Here is an 18,104-nt window from a genome sequence, read left to right as displayed (position 1 = left end):
GAAGCACAAGGTAATGTATGTAAACAAACATAACACTTACTAACAAAATCTCTAAAAAAATATTTATATGTAAAAACATGGTTAGACAGAACACAATAAAGATATTATTTTCTAAATATGATGGCATGCTGTAAAACACATAAATGTTACCTTCTATTTCCAATTCCCAACGAACAGTTTGTTTATACAAAGAAAAAAAGAAAGAAAGGAATGAAAAAAAACTTAAACAAATGGAAAATCTATTATTTATTATGCACATTGTCTGTGATATTATTAATTTTGTTTATGTGTAAACATTGAATGGCACTGAAATTATGGTATTTGTGATATGTTGATTTATTGTTCTATATACAAATATATTTTCCTATGGTTATATTTTCTTTAAATGGCACTGTTAAATTATTTTGTGGATATTAGTTTTTTTGCAACATGATTCTGAACATTTTGGTGTCTCTTTGTATTCATGCAAACATAAAAATTAAATAAATAACCCACCTGAGATATTATAGCACTACTATGAAGTAATTATTTTGTTATTTAAGGTAGAAAAATAGATATAAGTATGTATTTAAAGTGTAAAAACAGTATCACGTGTCTGCCACACCTTCACTTGACCAACAGAACCACCAGCAGTGCCACTATAACAAAGGGTACTTTTAATACTCCAATTATATAACCACCACAGCCATGATGAGTATTTAGGGTAAGAAGTCATGATTTATTATAATAATTCTGATAATAACATGCACATTGCTTTGGAGGCAAAAAGCTGTCAGATGGGTTCCATGGGTTAATAATTAATGTCATCATTATTTTCAGTTCAGCTCAAGTCATTGTTATTTGTATAGTGGTTCTAATAATAGAAACAGTAGCATGCAGCTAAAAGATCCAGATATAGATGTTTGATTTCTGAAAAGCAAGACAGGTGAAAAGGTGTGGGAAAGAACTCTTGAGTGGAACCAGACTTAAAAGGGAGCATGTCCTTTTCTGAGTGACAGTGCATAATATGATTATTGATCATTACTCTTCTGCAGCTGAATACTATAAAAACTGCTAAATGATCTTCTTTCTAAATGTCTTCTTCTTCTTCTTCTTCTTCTTCTATTGGCTGCTCCCATTATGGATCGCCACAGTGGATCATCTGTCTCCACATCTGCTTCTTTTAAACCAACTACCTGCATGTCTTCCCTCACCACATCCATAAACCTCCTCCTTGGCCTTCCTCTTTTCCTCCTTCCTTGCATCTCCATCCTCAGCATTATTCTACTGATATACCCCATGTCCCTTCTCTGCACATGTCCAAACCATCTCAATCGCACCTCTCTCACTTTGTCTCCAAAACATCCTACATGCACTGTTCCTCCAAAAAACTCATTTCTAATGCTGTCCATCCTCGTCACTCCCAATGAAAATCACAACATCTCCACCTCCAGCTCTACTTTGTGTCTTCAAATCAATGTCACTGTCTCTAAACCATACAACATAGCAGGTCTCACCACAGTCTTATAAACGTTCCCTTACACTCTTGCAGATACTATCACAAATCACGTTTTTTTTCTAAATGCATACAAAATAATTTAAAACCCCAGGCAAGTTTTGAAATCTCAGGTTTGTCGATGTGTATGTAGCACAGCAGTGCTGTGGTCACTGAATAAACAGATTTCAAGACAGCAGCCTTCTTATGTATGCTAGCGTCACTAACAATCCACAGGATTCCAGCTTCAGCATAGATCTAAAGAGATGTCATGAGTTTCATCCTTGCTGAGATGTTCTTAGTGGTCTACATATTTGAGTGCACAGCATGATTAAGAAATACTACTACACCATGCAGATGGTTCGGTCATCTAAAATTGCAATTCTTATCTTGCAAATATTCTTAGTACATGGTGGCAAATATTTTTATCACTGAAAAGAGAAATATAACATTGTAATGTACCTTCTTCACTATGAGAATGAATCTGATGGCTGTTAGTATGCTAACTAATAAAAAGAACATTATTAATCACTTTTATTACATTTAATTACATTACAGTACACATAATATTTTGAATGTACATTGTACAGAAAAAACACACCAGAACAATTTGGTTATCCAATAGCCAACTTATGCTGCAATGTTTGACAAAAACAATTTTGAAAATAATATTAAAAAGTTATATAGCTTTCCAATATAGCAGGTAACAAATAAATGCCTCAACAAGACAGAAAAAAGCCACTACACCAGAATAATTTTAAAATATTTGTTAGCAACTAACAATATTGACTCTTTTACTATTTTTTCATTTGTGTTTGTTTGTTGACATTCTTACCTTCTCATTTGCTCTCACACTCCTTTCTGATTGGTTGTGGCTTCTGCCAGTCACCATGTAGATGGACTTATTTCGGCACCAGCATTGAGGCATCTACATATATGAGCTGACATATGACATATATTTCTCACAAGACACTCCTCACACTGCACAATAAATTTTCTGTAAGAGAAAGAGTGTTTGGCAGAACAAGGTATTGTGTGCCAGAAAAATGTTGGTTGAACTACTAGCCCAATTTGATAGGAGGTAATATATTTTCCAGCTTTCTTATTAATTAACTGACAGATTTGATCAATAAATAAAATTGTATAATTGCCAAAAGTTTTAGTTTATAATTGCCAATTAAAAAAAAACTTTGCTAATAATTAAAAAGTAAAAATTAATTTAAACATTCAATAACTGTTTTCTTTCTAACAGCATCGACTGTATCTCACAAAAACCCCTTACATTTCAGCAACCATTTTAGTATATATTTAGTATATATGTGAAGCTTGTATAGCAATATAGATTTACTGTCCTCTGAAAATAAACATAGCAAGCATTATCGTCAAAATAGCTGGCAACAAAAGTGTGTACACCCTAAGTGAACATGTCAAAAGTGTGTCCAAAGTGTCAATATTTTGTGTGAGCACCATTGTTATCTGACACTGCCTTAATCCTTTTGGGCATGGAATCCACCAGAGCTGCACAGGTTGTTGCTGGGATCCTCTTTCTGACATCACAGAGCTGCTGGATGTTAGAAACCTTCAACTTCCAATCGAGGGTGCCCCACAGGTGCTCACTAAAGTTAAGGTCTGGAGACATACTTGGCCACTTCATCATCTTCACCTTCAGTTTCCTCAGCAAGGCAGTTGTCATCTTGGCAGTGTGTTTGGGGTCGTTATTATGTTGGAAAACTGCCGTGCGGCCCAGTTTCTGAAAGGGGGAATTATGTTCTGCTTCAGAATGTCACAGTACATGTTGGAATACATGTTTCCCTCAATGAACCACAGCTCCCCAGTACAAGCAGCACTCATGCAGCCCCAGACCATGATGCTACCACCACCATGCTTGACTGTAGGCAAGATACAATTTTCTTGGTACTCCTCACAAGGGCATCACCATGCATGCTGGACATTATATGAGCCAAACAAGTGTATCTTAGTTTCATCAGACTACAGGACATGTTTGACAGGTTGTCTTCAGCAAACTGTTTGTAGGCTTTATAGTGAGCCAGCTTCAGAAGATGCTTCTTTCTAGAAGGACAGCCTTGCAAACCGACTTGTTGCAGTGTGCTGCGTTTGGTCTAAACACTGACAAGCAGACATTCCGCTTCTGCCACCTCTAAAGCAATGCTGCACAGCATGAGGACTCAACCTCTTTGATCGACCCTTGTGAGACCTGTTCCAAATGAAACCCGTCTTGGAAAACCTCTGTATGACCCTTGCCACTGTACTGTAACTCAGGTTCAATTCTAATTCTCAAATCCTCAGACAGTTCTTTACCATGAGGTGCCATGTTACACATCCAGTGGTCAGTATGAGAGAATTGTACTCAAAACACTAAATGTTAACTGCTCTAATGCAAGATACACAAATTTGTATGGTCGTGTCAAGCAGACAAAAACATAAACATGATGACTTTGACATGTGGCTTTGCATGGTTAAGTAATGTACAGCTGTTATCACTTAGGGTGTACTCACTTTTGTTGCCAACTATTTTGACAATAATGGATGAGTTGAGTTAATTTTAGGACAGTAAATCTGTACTACTATACAAACTGCACGTTGACTACTCTAAAATGTATCCAAGTTTAATTTCTGTAGTATAGTCACTTGAGAAGATATACTAAAATGGTTGCTGAAATGTGAGGGGTCTATTCACTTTTGTGAGATACTGTATCATCTGACAAAGATGGACCGCCAGTTTGACTAGGTTTGTCAGCCTGTGGTTTGGCAGATGTTTTTAACAGCAGTTCACTAAAATCAGATTATACTACTATACTATATTATACTATAAACAATATAAACTATACTATTCTATAATATATTATACTATATACTACACTATATATAATACTACACTTCACTATACACTATAATACAAGATATTCTATACTATAATATTCTATATACTATACTATATTGTTGATTTGTGATAGTAGGGCATCTGCAAGATGTATGGTTGAGAGACAGCGACATTGAGTAAAAGACAGGAGGCGGCGCGGGAGGTAGCAGAGCTGAAGATGTTAAGGTTTTCGTTGGGAGTGACGAGGATGGACAAGATTAGAAATGAGTTTATTAGAGGGACAGCCCATGTAGGATGTTTTTGTGACAAGGTGAGGGAGGCGAGATTGAGATGGTTTGGACATGTGCAGAGGAGGGACATGGGATATATCAGTAGAAGAATGCTGAGGATGGAGCCACCAGGTAGTAGGAAAAGAGGAAGGCCAAGGAGGAGGTTTATGAATGTGGTGAGGGAAGACATGCAGGTAGTTGGTGTGAAAGAGGCAGATGTAGAGGACAGGGGGGTGTGGAGACAGATGATCCGCTGTAGAGACCCCTAATGGGAGAAACCGAAAGAAGAAGAAGAATACTATACTATATTGTGGTTCATTTTCTGACACAATAGTTCTGGTTGTTTCTATTCCCCACACTGTAGCTGCAATCACACTTATTATAAGGAAATAGCTTTAAACCGACACCACGTTTCCCGCCCTCTGTGAAAGTTAACATCACGTGACAGCCCAAAACGCCGCAGAAGCCAAGCGCAGGGAGTTATGGGTAACTGATGACGTTTATTAAACAAGTTACTCTACACCCCTTCGCTTGTTTTTTGTCCGGTAAAGTACCAAATCATTTTCTCCTTTTAATTTTTTTTTTGCAGTGACACACGGCAGAATTGAGCGCGTTGTTGCAGTTCTGTAAAGTTTATCGCCGTTATACTACTTTGTATCTAATAGTCGAGTTCCTAGTTTAGCTCGGATAGTATATTGAGTTTTAGCTCAGAGTTACTCTGTTCTTAACTGAGAATAAATGTAATTATAATAGATGATTTAGCAGATTTAAAAACATTGAGCTTTTGTACATGTGTACATTCTGTGAAGTGTTTTATTTGATGCTGTTTTAATGCGCATTTTGGTCAAAACTTTAAAAAACGTAACTTTAATCAAATGGGATGTTTATTTTGTTTGTGTTTAAATCCCCACCCACATCAGTTGATCTTGTGTAACAGCTTAGGTTTTTGTTTTAGAACAGTAGGTGAATGACTGAATGAACAGTGAGAGACAGGTCTTCAGTAGAGCTACGTGTACACCAGTACACCTAGAAAGCAGAGTTCACTTTCTTGCTGGTTTTAACATGTTTTACTCTATACAACTAGTTTATCTGACCGTCTGTGCAGGTCCTGATTGACTAGGCAGCCCTGGTTCCTGGATGTTCTTGTAGATGTTGTGTAAACTTAGCGACACCGACCTTTAAGCGGCTTATTAATCACTTGTGTGGCCCGAAGTTTAAAATAGAGAGGGCTATCAGGTTGTCAGGCGGCTCCATATTACACTGGTATTTTGAGATTCGAAAACGTTAACAATAAATTGCTTTAAACATGTCTAAAGTGATTAGTGACAGACTTGTATTTGTTTCTAACAGATTCCTTGTGTAATACCGCCCTTCTGTAAGCTTCTCTTCAGGTTAGATAACGTCTGCATTGTTCAGACTGAAGCACCAACTTGTAACTTCTGCTCTTTTTGCAAGGTGGTAAAGTGTTTCAGCTGTTTAACAGGATTGCAACCAGAGAGTAGAATTGTACATTTGCTCCTCAAGATGGGAGCTTTGTTTTCTCGTTGGAGGGTATGTACTTTACTGTGAAACCTTACTATATTTCATTTGACTATAACAAATGCCATTTAGATGCATCCCAAGTTCTTTATTGTTAAGTTCACTTAATATTTAGGGCTTTTTAAGCTTGCTGGAAAATGTATCCTGTACCTAGTAAACATACAAACGTCTGTATGAAATGTAAGAGATCTACCAAGCGAGCACATAACTGGCTTGTAAAGCAAACTAAATGCTCAGGAATACTGTTTAGCTCAAAATGTATGATTTCCTTTCACATGTAAATGTATTAAGCATAATAGCCTGACTTGTCTTTTAGACCAAGCCAACGACTGTAGAGGTTTTAGAGGGGCTGGATAAGGTAAGAAGTAATTTGCCTCTAAGCCTATAGAGCTCATTATTGTTACTGACACACAATCTCATTAATAACTAATTTTATCCTTGTGGATTATGCGAATAACATCCGAAATTGGCATAACACATTTTTTTTATGTAGTTTTTGAGCCCGTAGCACTATACAGTTGACTACTGAAGCCATTTGCAGAATCCGATTTGCAGTTATTATTAGACTGAAACAGACGTGTTGCCGTATTTGTCTTTTGCTCTCTTTAGACCACCCCTTTGGCTCATGTTCTTTGAGACCTTTATTGGATATTTATGGAATGAGGTTATTTAAAACTGCTTACTATGGTCAGAACATCACTTACTGACCATATCGTGTCAGAAATGTCAGTTACTCAATAATTGTTGTTTAAAAGCAATATTATACTTGTACACGTGCAGCTGTAATCTCGCGCACAACTATGATTAGAGATTTCATATTGTGGCCTTAATATTTTTCATATTTGTCCATATACATATCACTTAAATATGTATATGAATTCAATTCAAAACATTCACTTCATGTCATTTTTATTTGCATAGAGCTTTTAATGTTGTATTTTTACAAATCAGCTTTACAGAAATCCCAGTGTAGCTCTAGATCTCCTATGAGTTCTTTAGGGACAGACCTGGCTATCCAGGTGTGCCATGAATCATTGACCATTTTGCAAAGAGACTAGGCTAGATTGTAACTAGACAGTGCTGAGGTTCTGTTGTTTTTATTTTTGTTATTATACGTTGCCATTTACACAATTTTTTCCCTTTTATAGAATATACAAACCATCGAGGAGCACAGAGAAAAGAACCAGAAACAGCTGAAGTTATGGGTTTACAGAATACTTTTATATTCAACCCTTCTGTACCTGTCAGCCTGCATAGTTGTATATATGTGGTATATCCCTGAACCGCTAATGGGGAAACTGATAGTGGCCTCACCCTTTCTAATATTTCCACTTCTGTAAGTATTCTTTTCAATGTTCTTTTATGTAAATAAATGTTCTATTTCTTTAAAAAAATAAATAAATGTATTTAAAATTTCATGGCTATTGTCAGTCTTAATTTTACATTTAGATGCTTAATAGTTACAACTGCTTTTGTACATTTACAATAAACTGCAGAAGAAATTTCAATCAGCTGATGGGTTTAGTTTCTACTATTTCCTTTTCACTAGTATGATTTGGTCAAGAGTACATTGTAAGAGGGGTTACATAAAGTAAAACATTTAAACCATAGTTAGCATCATGTGTCCACAGCCACAGATATTTTCACAAACACTGATAAAAAAAAACAAAAAAAAACTACAACTTTGGCATCTTTAAACACAGCTAATATGTTTAAACTGAATACTTTTTTAACCCCAATCTTCAGTTCTCTGTGAAGAACTTTTATGAGTATTAATCTGTCTTTTACATCTTATACTAACAATATTTAACTTAATGGCTTGTGTGGTTACTGAAAGTTTGGTTAAAGGGTGTTTTTTTTTTTGTTTTTTTCCCACTTCCTATTTTGCTCTTGCACTAAATAACAACATATATATTTTCTTTACACAGTGTATGGCTTCTGAGAAAACTATTAATTATGTTATATTCAAGAAGGAGAGAGAGAAATGGTAAAATGATCTCTGTGCTTCCACATCTTTAGAAATTATATTCTTTAAATACCTTGGCAAGTCTCCCTTTTTATTTTGACCTTGTGTGTGTGTTTTGTAGTATAACACTTCTTTTAATGTTTTAGTTGAAAAATTAGAAGAACTGAAAGCTGAAAAAAAGAAAATAGTGAGTATTTCTCTTTTTGAACATTGTATTCTGATGATAATTGTAGTGTATTTGGTCAGGGAGGCCACTGCTCTTGTGGCAAGTTGCACCGTCATACCAGTGTAGAACACTTAAAATCTAGTTCTTTCATGAGAGGTCAAACCAGAGTGCACACCTTCTCAGAAATGTCAGACATCTTTGCACCTGTAATGTGAGCGTTAACCTTAAATGCTAATGCGCTGGCTTTGCCCTTGTAGGCCATTCAGGTTCACTTTTGACAGTAGGCTAGTGCCATGCTAAAGCTGAAGCCTCCCTTCTCTGCACGTTTATTGAGCTCATATTCTTAGAAAGGAGAGAAATTCCTCCTTCAAATAAATAATCCAAAATCAATGCAGACAGCGGTTAATTGCACAGACTTGACTTAGTAAGATGTTTGGCCAACGGCTTGTCTTTAAATTAATAGTGTTTAGAGCTAGGAGGAAATAAATCTGAGAAATTGCTTGTCATCTACTGTCATGTCTAAAACCTTTCAATAATTACAGTTGATGGATTTTTACACTCCCCATTATCAGAATAGATCTTGTAATTATTCTTTTCATTAGATCTAAATAATTAGCACTATTTGATCTTTCCTGAGATGGGTTTTAAAATGAAGCTAAATAGAACAAAATGTAATAAGTGCCAGGAGAATTTTATCCCGAAGCAATTGATTTAGCGCTGTATTTTTGCTAATTATATATATATATATATATATATATATATATATATATATATATATATATATATATATATATATATATATATATATATAAAATTTATTATTTATTTATTATTATTATTTTTTTAATTGCTTCAATTTTCCCTTCTGTTAGTTAGATTTTAAAAATCTGTTGTTTTAGATTGCTAGGTCATTTTTTTTGTGTGTTTGGGAAATCATTGTATATATTAAGTAAACTGAGTGGTTCATTATATTTTTCAGCTGGAGCAGGTGATGGAGACTGAAACCTACAAAAATGCCAAACTGATACTAGAGCGTTTTGATCCGGATTCTAAGAAAAAAATTGTAAGTAATTAATCAGTATAGACTGACTGCTAGTATATGGGATCATTGCAGAATTTTTTATTAAGTTCTTTCTTTTTGTTGGAGCTGGATGCTACACCAATTGGACCTTCTTTAACTCCACGGCAAGGTCAAGGTTAGAGGAAAATGTATATGTACTATGTTTGTAAGCCAAAAATATTTGATTATCTGCTTCAATGAGCACACATGCTGGTCTTTATTCTTAGACCTTCGTCAGAGGCATGTGACTCCTCGTCCTCCTGTTCCTGTGACTCCAAACCCAGTAGTAGCAGCAGCACGTCCTCCTACTGGCACAACTGCTGCTCCTGCCCTGATCTCAGCCCCTGGTGGGCCTCCAGAAAGAAACCTGTCTACTTCTGGCCAGCAGCATAACCTGCTGAGGAGAAATGCTTCCCCCACAGGTTCCCCAACCTCTGGTATTGGTAAGTGATGCAGTGAGACTTATTGTTCTTTCTTTCTGTTCTTCTTTTTTTTTTGGTAATAAAATCATGAGGTTTTTGTAAAACATCTGTGGGACAGCATCAACCTACTTTGAATACGCTTTAGGGTTTTTTGCTTGATGTTACTGAGTTTAATTCAGTTTGACTACACTAATCTCTCTCTTTACCACTATTAACATTTTAAGGTTTTATCGATTCATAGTAGCAGCACATAAGCAGCTGTTAGTATCAGTAGCAGAAAAAAAACGTAGTATAGAGTAGTATAAGAGCTTCATTTAATTTTCATGATTATGTCAGATTGTAAAATGCATACGCACAACTTTGGTTGGTATCAAAATTCCAGGACCTTCTGAGGTTTTGCACAACATTCTTTAGAGGTTATAAAGTTTATTAGAGATTTATTCTAGGCATGCATTCGGTTTGTTATCTTCATAGTCTATCTAATCTTTGCTAGTAATGTCTAAATTTTTTTAATGTTTTTAACATATATGCAATCAATTCAACATTTTCAAATATCGATTGGATACTGTAAACGGAGCACATTTTCTTATTCTTGATTAAAAGATTCATACTTGGAGTGTAGTTAAGTCTTCACTGTTATTTTGTCCTAATTTTGCAGAGATTATTACTTTGCTAACAGCAAAATGTAATGTGTACATATATATATATATATATATATATATATATATATATATATATATATATATATATATATATATATATATATATATATATATATATATATATATATATATATAATATATATATAATATATAATAATATATATTATATATTATATATATATTATATTATATAAAAAATTATATAAAAAAAAATATATATATATATATATATATATATATATATATATATATATATATATATATATATATATAATATATTTTTTATATATATATATTTTATTTTTTATTTTTTAATATATATAATATTTATATATATCAAATTTTTTAATATAATTTAAATTTATAATATTTTATATTTATATATATTAAATTTATATTAGAAATATATTAGATGTCTCTATCTTTTACATTTTAATTTTAATTTTTTTTAATCTGTATTGAGGGTGATGCCGTCCAAGCAAGATCATTTTTTTTTCGAAAGAATTGCTAGTGAAAAGCAATTTGATACGAAAGAGTCACCACAGCGATTCCATATGCTTGTAAATTAATAAGCAGCAGGATATCAGGACTTTGCCAAGTCTGGTAGAAATGACCAGTCATCTAGCTATGATCACTCTTCATGTTAAATTATATTAATTAGAGATGAGGATCACAGCAGGTTCGCAGTTATCTATTGGGAGAACTATTTCTCAGTCATTATTAAAATCTGTCGCTGCCATCAATTTATCATGGTCACCTGCTTGCTGCAGAGGACTGCAGGTTTATCTAGAAACTGGTTCATGGTCTGAAGGACCTGCATGTGTATTTTTTTGATTGTTTGTTTGTGTGTTCACAGGAATGCATCCTCCTGGCCCACCGCTGGCACGGCCTGTCCTCCCTCGAGATAGAGGAGCATTGGACAAGCTTATTGAGTACTTAGTAGGTGATGGGCCTCGGAATCGGTAAATATACAGAATCGTAAAGCTTTTGCTTAAAGCAGCTTTCATGCGAGAAGCAGCTCATATGTTTATGAGATCTGGGGATTTTATACAACACCCATTGAAGCAGTTAATGATGCAAAATGGGTTGGTTGAGCAGTACAACAAATAAGTGAGGTTTAAATTTATGCCACTGAGAAGTGGCGTGAACATGTACATCACGTCTAGCTGTGTTTTTGGGTCAAACGTTTGTGGACTGTTCATAAGTATGGTATGTGCTTTTTGAGCATCGCATTCCACGTTTAGTCCCAATTTGCTCTTATAATTCCCTCCACTTTTCTGGGAAAATGTACCACTAGATTTTGGAGTATGTTTGTGGAGATTTGTGCTCATTTAGACATGAGGATGTTAGTAAAATCAGGTACTGATGTAGGTGAGGTGAGGAGGCCTGGGGTGCAGTCAGTGTTTCAATTCATCCCAAAGGTGTTCAGTAGTGTTGAGGTCAGAGCTCAATAGCAGGAGCTCTTCCACTTCAACCCATGTAAAGCATATCTTCATGCAGTTTGCACAGGGGCATTGTCATGCTGGAATAGGTTTGGGTTTCCTAGTTAAAGTGATGGGAAAATTTCATGCTACTACATCCAAAACCACCATATACAAATGTGTGCCCTCAGCTTTGCGATAAAAACTTTGGAAAGTACCACATATGGCTTGTGTCCCAATAATTTTGTCCATATTATGTGTGTATGTGTATAGATGTATAGCTATATAGACATTATTGTCCTAATAGATGGCAACAAAAATGAGTACACCGCAAGTGAACGTCAAAACTGTGTCCAAAGTGTCAATATTTGGTGTAAGCACCATTGTTCTCTAGCACTGCCTTAATCCTCCTGGGCATGGAATTAACCAGAGCTCCACAGGATGTCATCATGGAAGAGTGGAAGAGGATCCCAGCAACATCACAGAGCTGCTGAAAGTTATACACATGGCGCTTCTACACCTTCCACTTGAGGGTGCCCACACAGTTGCTCAATAGAGTTCAGATTGATAAAGTACTTGGCCACTCCACCACCTTCACCTTAAGCTTCCTCAGCAAGGCAGTTGTCATCTTGGCTGTGTGTTTGGTTTTGTTATTGCCATTCGGCCTAGTTTCTTAAGGGATGGAATCATGTTCTGCTTCAGAATGTCCCAGTACATGTTGGAATCCATCTTTCCCTAAATGAACTGCACTGAGCAATTACAAGCGGACCTTCTGCTTCTGCAACCTCTAAAGCAGGGGTCTTCAATCTTTTCCAGAAAGGGCCAGTGTGGGTGCAGGTTTTCATTCCAACCAATCAATGGTCACACCTGATAGTTATTTACAATGACGATCATTAGATTTAAACAGGTAGAATTTGGTGTGGACTCGCTTGGTTGGAATAAAAACCTGCACCCACACCGGCCCTTTCTGGAAAAGATTGGAGACCCCTGCTCTAAAGCAATGCTGGCAGCACTCATGCGTCTGTTTTTTTTTATTTTAAGCCAGCTTTTGAAACCTCTGTATGACCCTGGCCACTGTACTGTAACTTAGTTTTAGGGTGTTATCGGAGTAGCCCATCTTTGTGGCGAGCATCAATAAAAAAAAAAAAAAAAGTTCTTTGCAATGAGGTGCCATGTTGAACATGGCTGAATTGTACTCACAGCACCAAAGTTTAACTGCTTTAATACAAGATACACAAATTTGTATTGTCCTGTCAAGCAGACAAAAACATGAGCATTATAACATGAGTGGCTTTACATGGCTACATGACATACAGCTGTTATCACTTGCGTTGTACTCACTTTTATTGGCAGCTATTTTAACAATAATGGCTGTTTGTTGAGTTATTTTCAGAGGACAGTAAATCTGTACTGATATACAAGCTGCACATTGACTACTCTGAAATATATCCAAGTTTAATTTCTCTAGTGTTGTCCCTTGGAAAGATATTGTAAAATTAATGGTTGATTAAACTTTTATGAGATTGGTTAAATTAAAGAATATATAAAATATTGTATATAAAAAAAATACAATAAATCAAATTAATGCAATACATGTTTTAATTTTATTGATTAAATTGAGCAATCAGTTAAATTGGCACAAATTAAATTAATAAAATAAAATCTAATAAATGTAAAAAAATATTTTTTATAGTTTATATTTGTTAGACCCCGATTGGGTAATACAGATGCGTATATAAGTGTGTGCGTGTGTGTGTTACATTTAATTTGATACATTTTCTAAAGATTTGATCTATTTAACTGTTTAATCGATTTCCGCATACTTCAACAAATGTCTTCATTCCTTTCAGCCTTCTTTCATTCACCTTGAAATGTGGAATTGTCAGGATTTTCTCCTTTTAAAAGAAATTCTTGAAGCTGAACATAAAACGTCCTGGTCATCAGCTAACGCTAGCGCTGTGGATTCTTTAGCGTTATCATGCATGCGCAAAACAAATCTTATTTCCGGCTACATTGAGTAGCCACAGTGAAACTGTGCTAAATCTAGTCTATTTTTTTTATACCTCTGGCATTGGGTTTTTTAAAGTTTAATAATAAAAAATGCACTCCGTGTGATGTGGAGACTAAACAAACTAGCGGTCCGCCAGTTAATACGTTCCTGAGGGAGCTCAGATTTGTTCCGCACGTAAAAAGGATTGCATTGGGTATACATGTGTACCGAACCGAAAGCCCTGTACCATTTCTGGTTTCTATAGATCAAATTATTTTAGCCAGTGAAATGGGCAACAAAAATTGCAAAAAACAAATAATTCTTTGTCCATCTGAACACTGATTCAGTTGATACATAATTATTTACATTTTTTAGCTGGAGGACCTTTCAATCTAATTGGTGGTTTTGTATATTTTCTGCAGCTAGCCTGTACAGATATTGTTTGTAAAATATTACTATATACTTATATAACTATAACTGAAGATCATTGCTTAAATTAACATCCAGTCTAATGTATTTGCATGAAAGTCACTGCTGTTTTAGATTCTTGTAGATTAGATAAATAAACATTTATTTAATAATCCTTTAATTTCCCCGTAATAATTTGTAATCACTTTGCACCAGTGGGAGTTAAGCAGGCAGTTGCTTTGCGTATATGATCATTTCAAGGAATCTTTCATGTCCTTCTATTAAACCAATCTGGATTCTTGATGGTTGAGATTTCAATGCTAGCCTGTCAAAGGTGTAATGGTCATGCATGCATAATTAAGCAATTGTTATTCCCCAAGCATATTTATGGCTTTATGTATAAAAGTATCCACACAGTATTTTGTACCTCAAATATTAGTAGCAATTGATTGCTCTTGTCATGGAGGAATAACATGTTGGCTTTCCCTTACTTCATTTGTTGTGGTTGCACAGCGGACAGATGTTTTGTCAATAGAATGGTTTTAATAAATTCCCATTTTTGTATTCTTTTGCAGGTATGCCCTAATATGCCAGCAGTGTTTGTCACATAACGGCATGGCATTAAAAGAGGAATTTGAATACGTTGGTAAGATTTAGAGGAACACAGAACAGTTTGTCAGTCTTCATCAAACATGGTGTCTTTTGTTTTTTTTTTCCTGTCTGATGCTTGGCAGCTCAGTATATCATGGACCTCATAAATACTGGGCCTTTGCTAGCAATCCAATTTTAGCATTTTGAATGCAGTAGCAGTAACAGATTAAAAATGCAAACAAGTACAGGCTGTTTATGTTCCTTTTTCCCATATGGGTGTCCATAAGTGCATGCTTTATTTTCATAATATATCAATGTGACCATGGATAATTTGGATCAGCAGTGTGTTATGGTTGCTGTTTCAGCATTCAGATGTGCTTATTGCTACTTCCTGAATCCTGCCCGGAAGACACGCCCCCAGGCTCCACAACTCCCCGAATTTACTGAAAGCAAGACAAGCCTAGGACCATCTGCTGTTGCTTTGGAGACAGAACAGGGTGCACACACGTCTTCCCAAGGTACCTGATGTAGTCACAGCCTTGAATGCACTGCCTAGATCTGCTATCTTTACTACACTTTTCTAATCCCAAGCTTTAAGATTTAAAAATTGCATCTTAATTGGCTCTCTGCCTTTCCATGTATACACACACATCTGTGCATCAGGGTCCAGCAGGAAAAGAAACTTTTAATTCTGTGCTTTTTGAAGTCACTGGATTGAAAAAGTGAATAGCATCATTTCCTTAAGTGAGTTTTAATTGAAACAACCAAGTGGCAACTTAATGGGATATCCTTGCATGTACACTGACGGATTATTAGAAAAAGGGTGGGAACATAATTGGACTTCTGCACTGGCTGAGTGCAAAACAAAATAACAAATGAGAGCACCGCCAATCCAAAAACAAAATAAAAAAAGTGGAAAGGGTTTGTGACTGAATTTCTTGTATGTGTAGAGTTATGCATTCACTTGAAACAATTCTTGCCCAATAGTACATCTTCAAATGTAAGAATTATTTTTTTCCATTCACACATAAATCGACTTTCTACTGTAGCAACCTTCTGTATTTTCTGCATATCTTGAGTGACCGATATCATGCCCAATCAGTGGTAAGACTTCAATTCGGAGTCTGTGTACTTTTTATGTTTTGTATAAATGTATATAGTTTTGTTTCCTATTGTTTTATTGTTTGTTAGTGTTCATAATTTTATTGTTGTGGTTTTTGATTGCTTATTTACCTTTTTGGTATTTGTTATTGTAAATTCTGACTTATTTGGTTTTGCACTTCTTGGCCATTGTAGTCTTGCTTTAAGGAATTTTAACAGAACAGTGACTTACTGTATAACTGAAGAAATATGGAGACTGTTGATGCTAAAATATCCAAAAAGCTTACATCATTAAAAGGATACATCATTAAACCAACAGGATATGCTTAAAATTTAGGTCACACTATCATTTATTTAGTTACATAATGTTGCAATGTTTAAATCTGCATACATTTTTAGTTTGTTCAGCAGAGGAAAAGTCTGAGTCCTTTGGCCCTGAAAAGGAGGAGAAGTCAGATGAGCATCAGGCTGAAAGTGAAACTGAGAAACCAGGACCTCTAGAACCACACACCATTCTCTCTGACTCTTCTGATAAACCGGACTCTGAACAAGATGTATCTGCTATGGAGGTGGAATAAAGAATATCTACAATCGTAACCAGTCCTTCTGGAAGTGTGTGAATTTTTTATTTTTGTAATGTATAATGTGTTTGGGAGTACTTAATTTGGATCTTTGAGTTACTGTTTTTTTTTTTTTTGTTTTGTTTGTTCCTTTTAACTGTAATCTGAAGTTTAAAGAAATGCCAATAATTGTGCTTAAAAGCCTGTTATTTTTGTGTTCAAATATGGTTTGTTTGTTTGTTTGTTTTTTATGTTACAGTTACATTAAATGAGTAACATTTTGACAGTTTACAAGTTTTTAGTTTGGGATGTGCTTCCATCTGTCATGAATTCACAGAGTGGTTCCTTTATGAAAATAATGCCTTTTAATAATGCCCTGTTTCAGAAAGAAAAATTCATGAATACTGTTTGACAATGCATTGAACATATTTTCTACAATAAGCAGTAATGCAAAATGTCTGCTCTTCTCAGATAAATGATATTTAAAGATGTTTACACCTTTTATTACAGTGCCTTATTTGAAGGTTGGTTTATAGTTTTCTATGTACCTGCATTCAGACGGGTTTTGTGTTTACACAGATTAAGCTAGTCATTAAAACATCCACAGCTATTTATTTAATAATAGTCTGAATAGCAGTATTATGTTCTTTTTCTATTTAAGATTTCTGTAAAGAATAAATAGTAATTATTTAAATACTACATATGGATTTTCCCCCCTGCTTTTTCCACAATAAAATTGTTTTTAAATATGCTAATTTGTATATACGGTTGCTTTAGAACTAAATTACTAAACTATTACTATAATCAACAAATAGCTTCTGGAAATGTTATGCTCACTAAAAGATGGGTGGTTTGTTGTGAGAGATTAGGGGGTCAGTCACTCTGCCTAGCTGAACAGTTAACTGAACCTGCATTTCTAGAGAGGAAAAAGCATGTGTCCTCTAAAGAAATTGGTTGTTAGGGTTGTTAGTGGGCTGCTTTATTGCTTACTCCCCTTCCTGTCTGTGTTCTAGCTATCCTGATATGGAAGGACATTGAAAGGAATACGTTAAAACACAGTCCATTTTCATTAGCTGGCCTATTTTGGCTTGTGATCATTTTATTTTATCTCATTGATCATTTCAGACAGTGTTAGATAATGGGACTGACACACAAGCCCAACCCAGCTTGATTGCTTGACCCTCTTCATTTGCAACAACAGAACTATCTCTACCCATCTTACCCCCACTGACAGACACACACACTTCTGTTTCTCACTCTCACTCACTGGCTCTTGGGTCATCCTCCCACATTTGTCTTTGGGTTTTGATAATGCATGTTTACAGAGACATGACCCCCTGAGTGTGGCAATGCATCACTGTCAGCAGGACAGTAGCACCTGATTCCAGTGCACTCCATCTCAGCTTGACCCCTGACAGTGGCACGGGAGGAGGGGGGGTAAAAAAAACAGCCTGTCAATAGGACATTTGAACATTTACCAGCGAATATGATATAGATCAAAATGTTTGAGAATCATCACATCATTAAAATGAAACTCCTCACTACACATTCCATCATTCTACACAATTTTGTAGAACCATCAGTCAAATTATTTTGTGAGCTTTTCAATTCTTAGATTTACATTTGATTTGTT

General features: G+C 35.3%; 1 protein-coding gene across 2 annotated transcripts; it reads left to right on the top strand.

Annotated features, from left to right (window-relative positions):
* The first annotated feature begins 5,019 nt into the window (after positions 1–5,019).
* Positions 5,020–17,222, top strand: lnpa (limb and neural patterns a). 2 transcript variants are annotated; one of them, XM_083536752.1, is made up of 13 exons: positions 5,020–5,130; positions 6,041–6,136; positions 6,441–6,482; positions 7,273–7,460; positions 8,053–8,111; positions 8,237–8,277; positions 9,236–9,319; positions 9,404–9,452; positions 9,544–9,759; positions 11,257–11,362; positions 14,795–14,865; positions 15,176–15,328; positions 16,311–17,222. In XM_083536752.1, exons 2-13 carry the CDS (start codon positions 6,110–6,112, stop codon positions 16,487–16,489), a joined length of 1,215 nt encoding a protein of 404 aa, XP_083392878.1. In that variant the 5' UTR covers positions 5,020–5,130; positions 6,041–6,109; the 3' UTR covers positions 16,490–17,222. The 2 variants fall into 2 exon arrangements, with proteins under 2 accessions (XP_083392878.1, XP_083392877.1); XM_083536751.1 differs by lacking the exon at positions 5,020–5,130 and having other exon boundaries at positions 5,941–6,136.
* Positions 17,223–18,104: the final 882 nt, after the last annotated feature.

This window comes from Silurus aristotelis (assembly GCF_946808225.1).
Source record: "Silurus aristotelis genome assembly, chromosome: 3".
NCBI classification, from domain to species: Eukaryota; Metazoa; Chordata; class Actinopteri; order Siluriformes; family Siluridae; genus Silurus; species Silurus aristotelis.
This window is presented reverse-complemented; position numbering and strand designations above follow the sequence as displayed.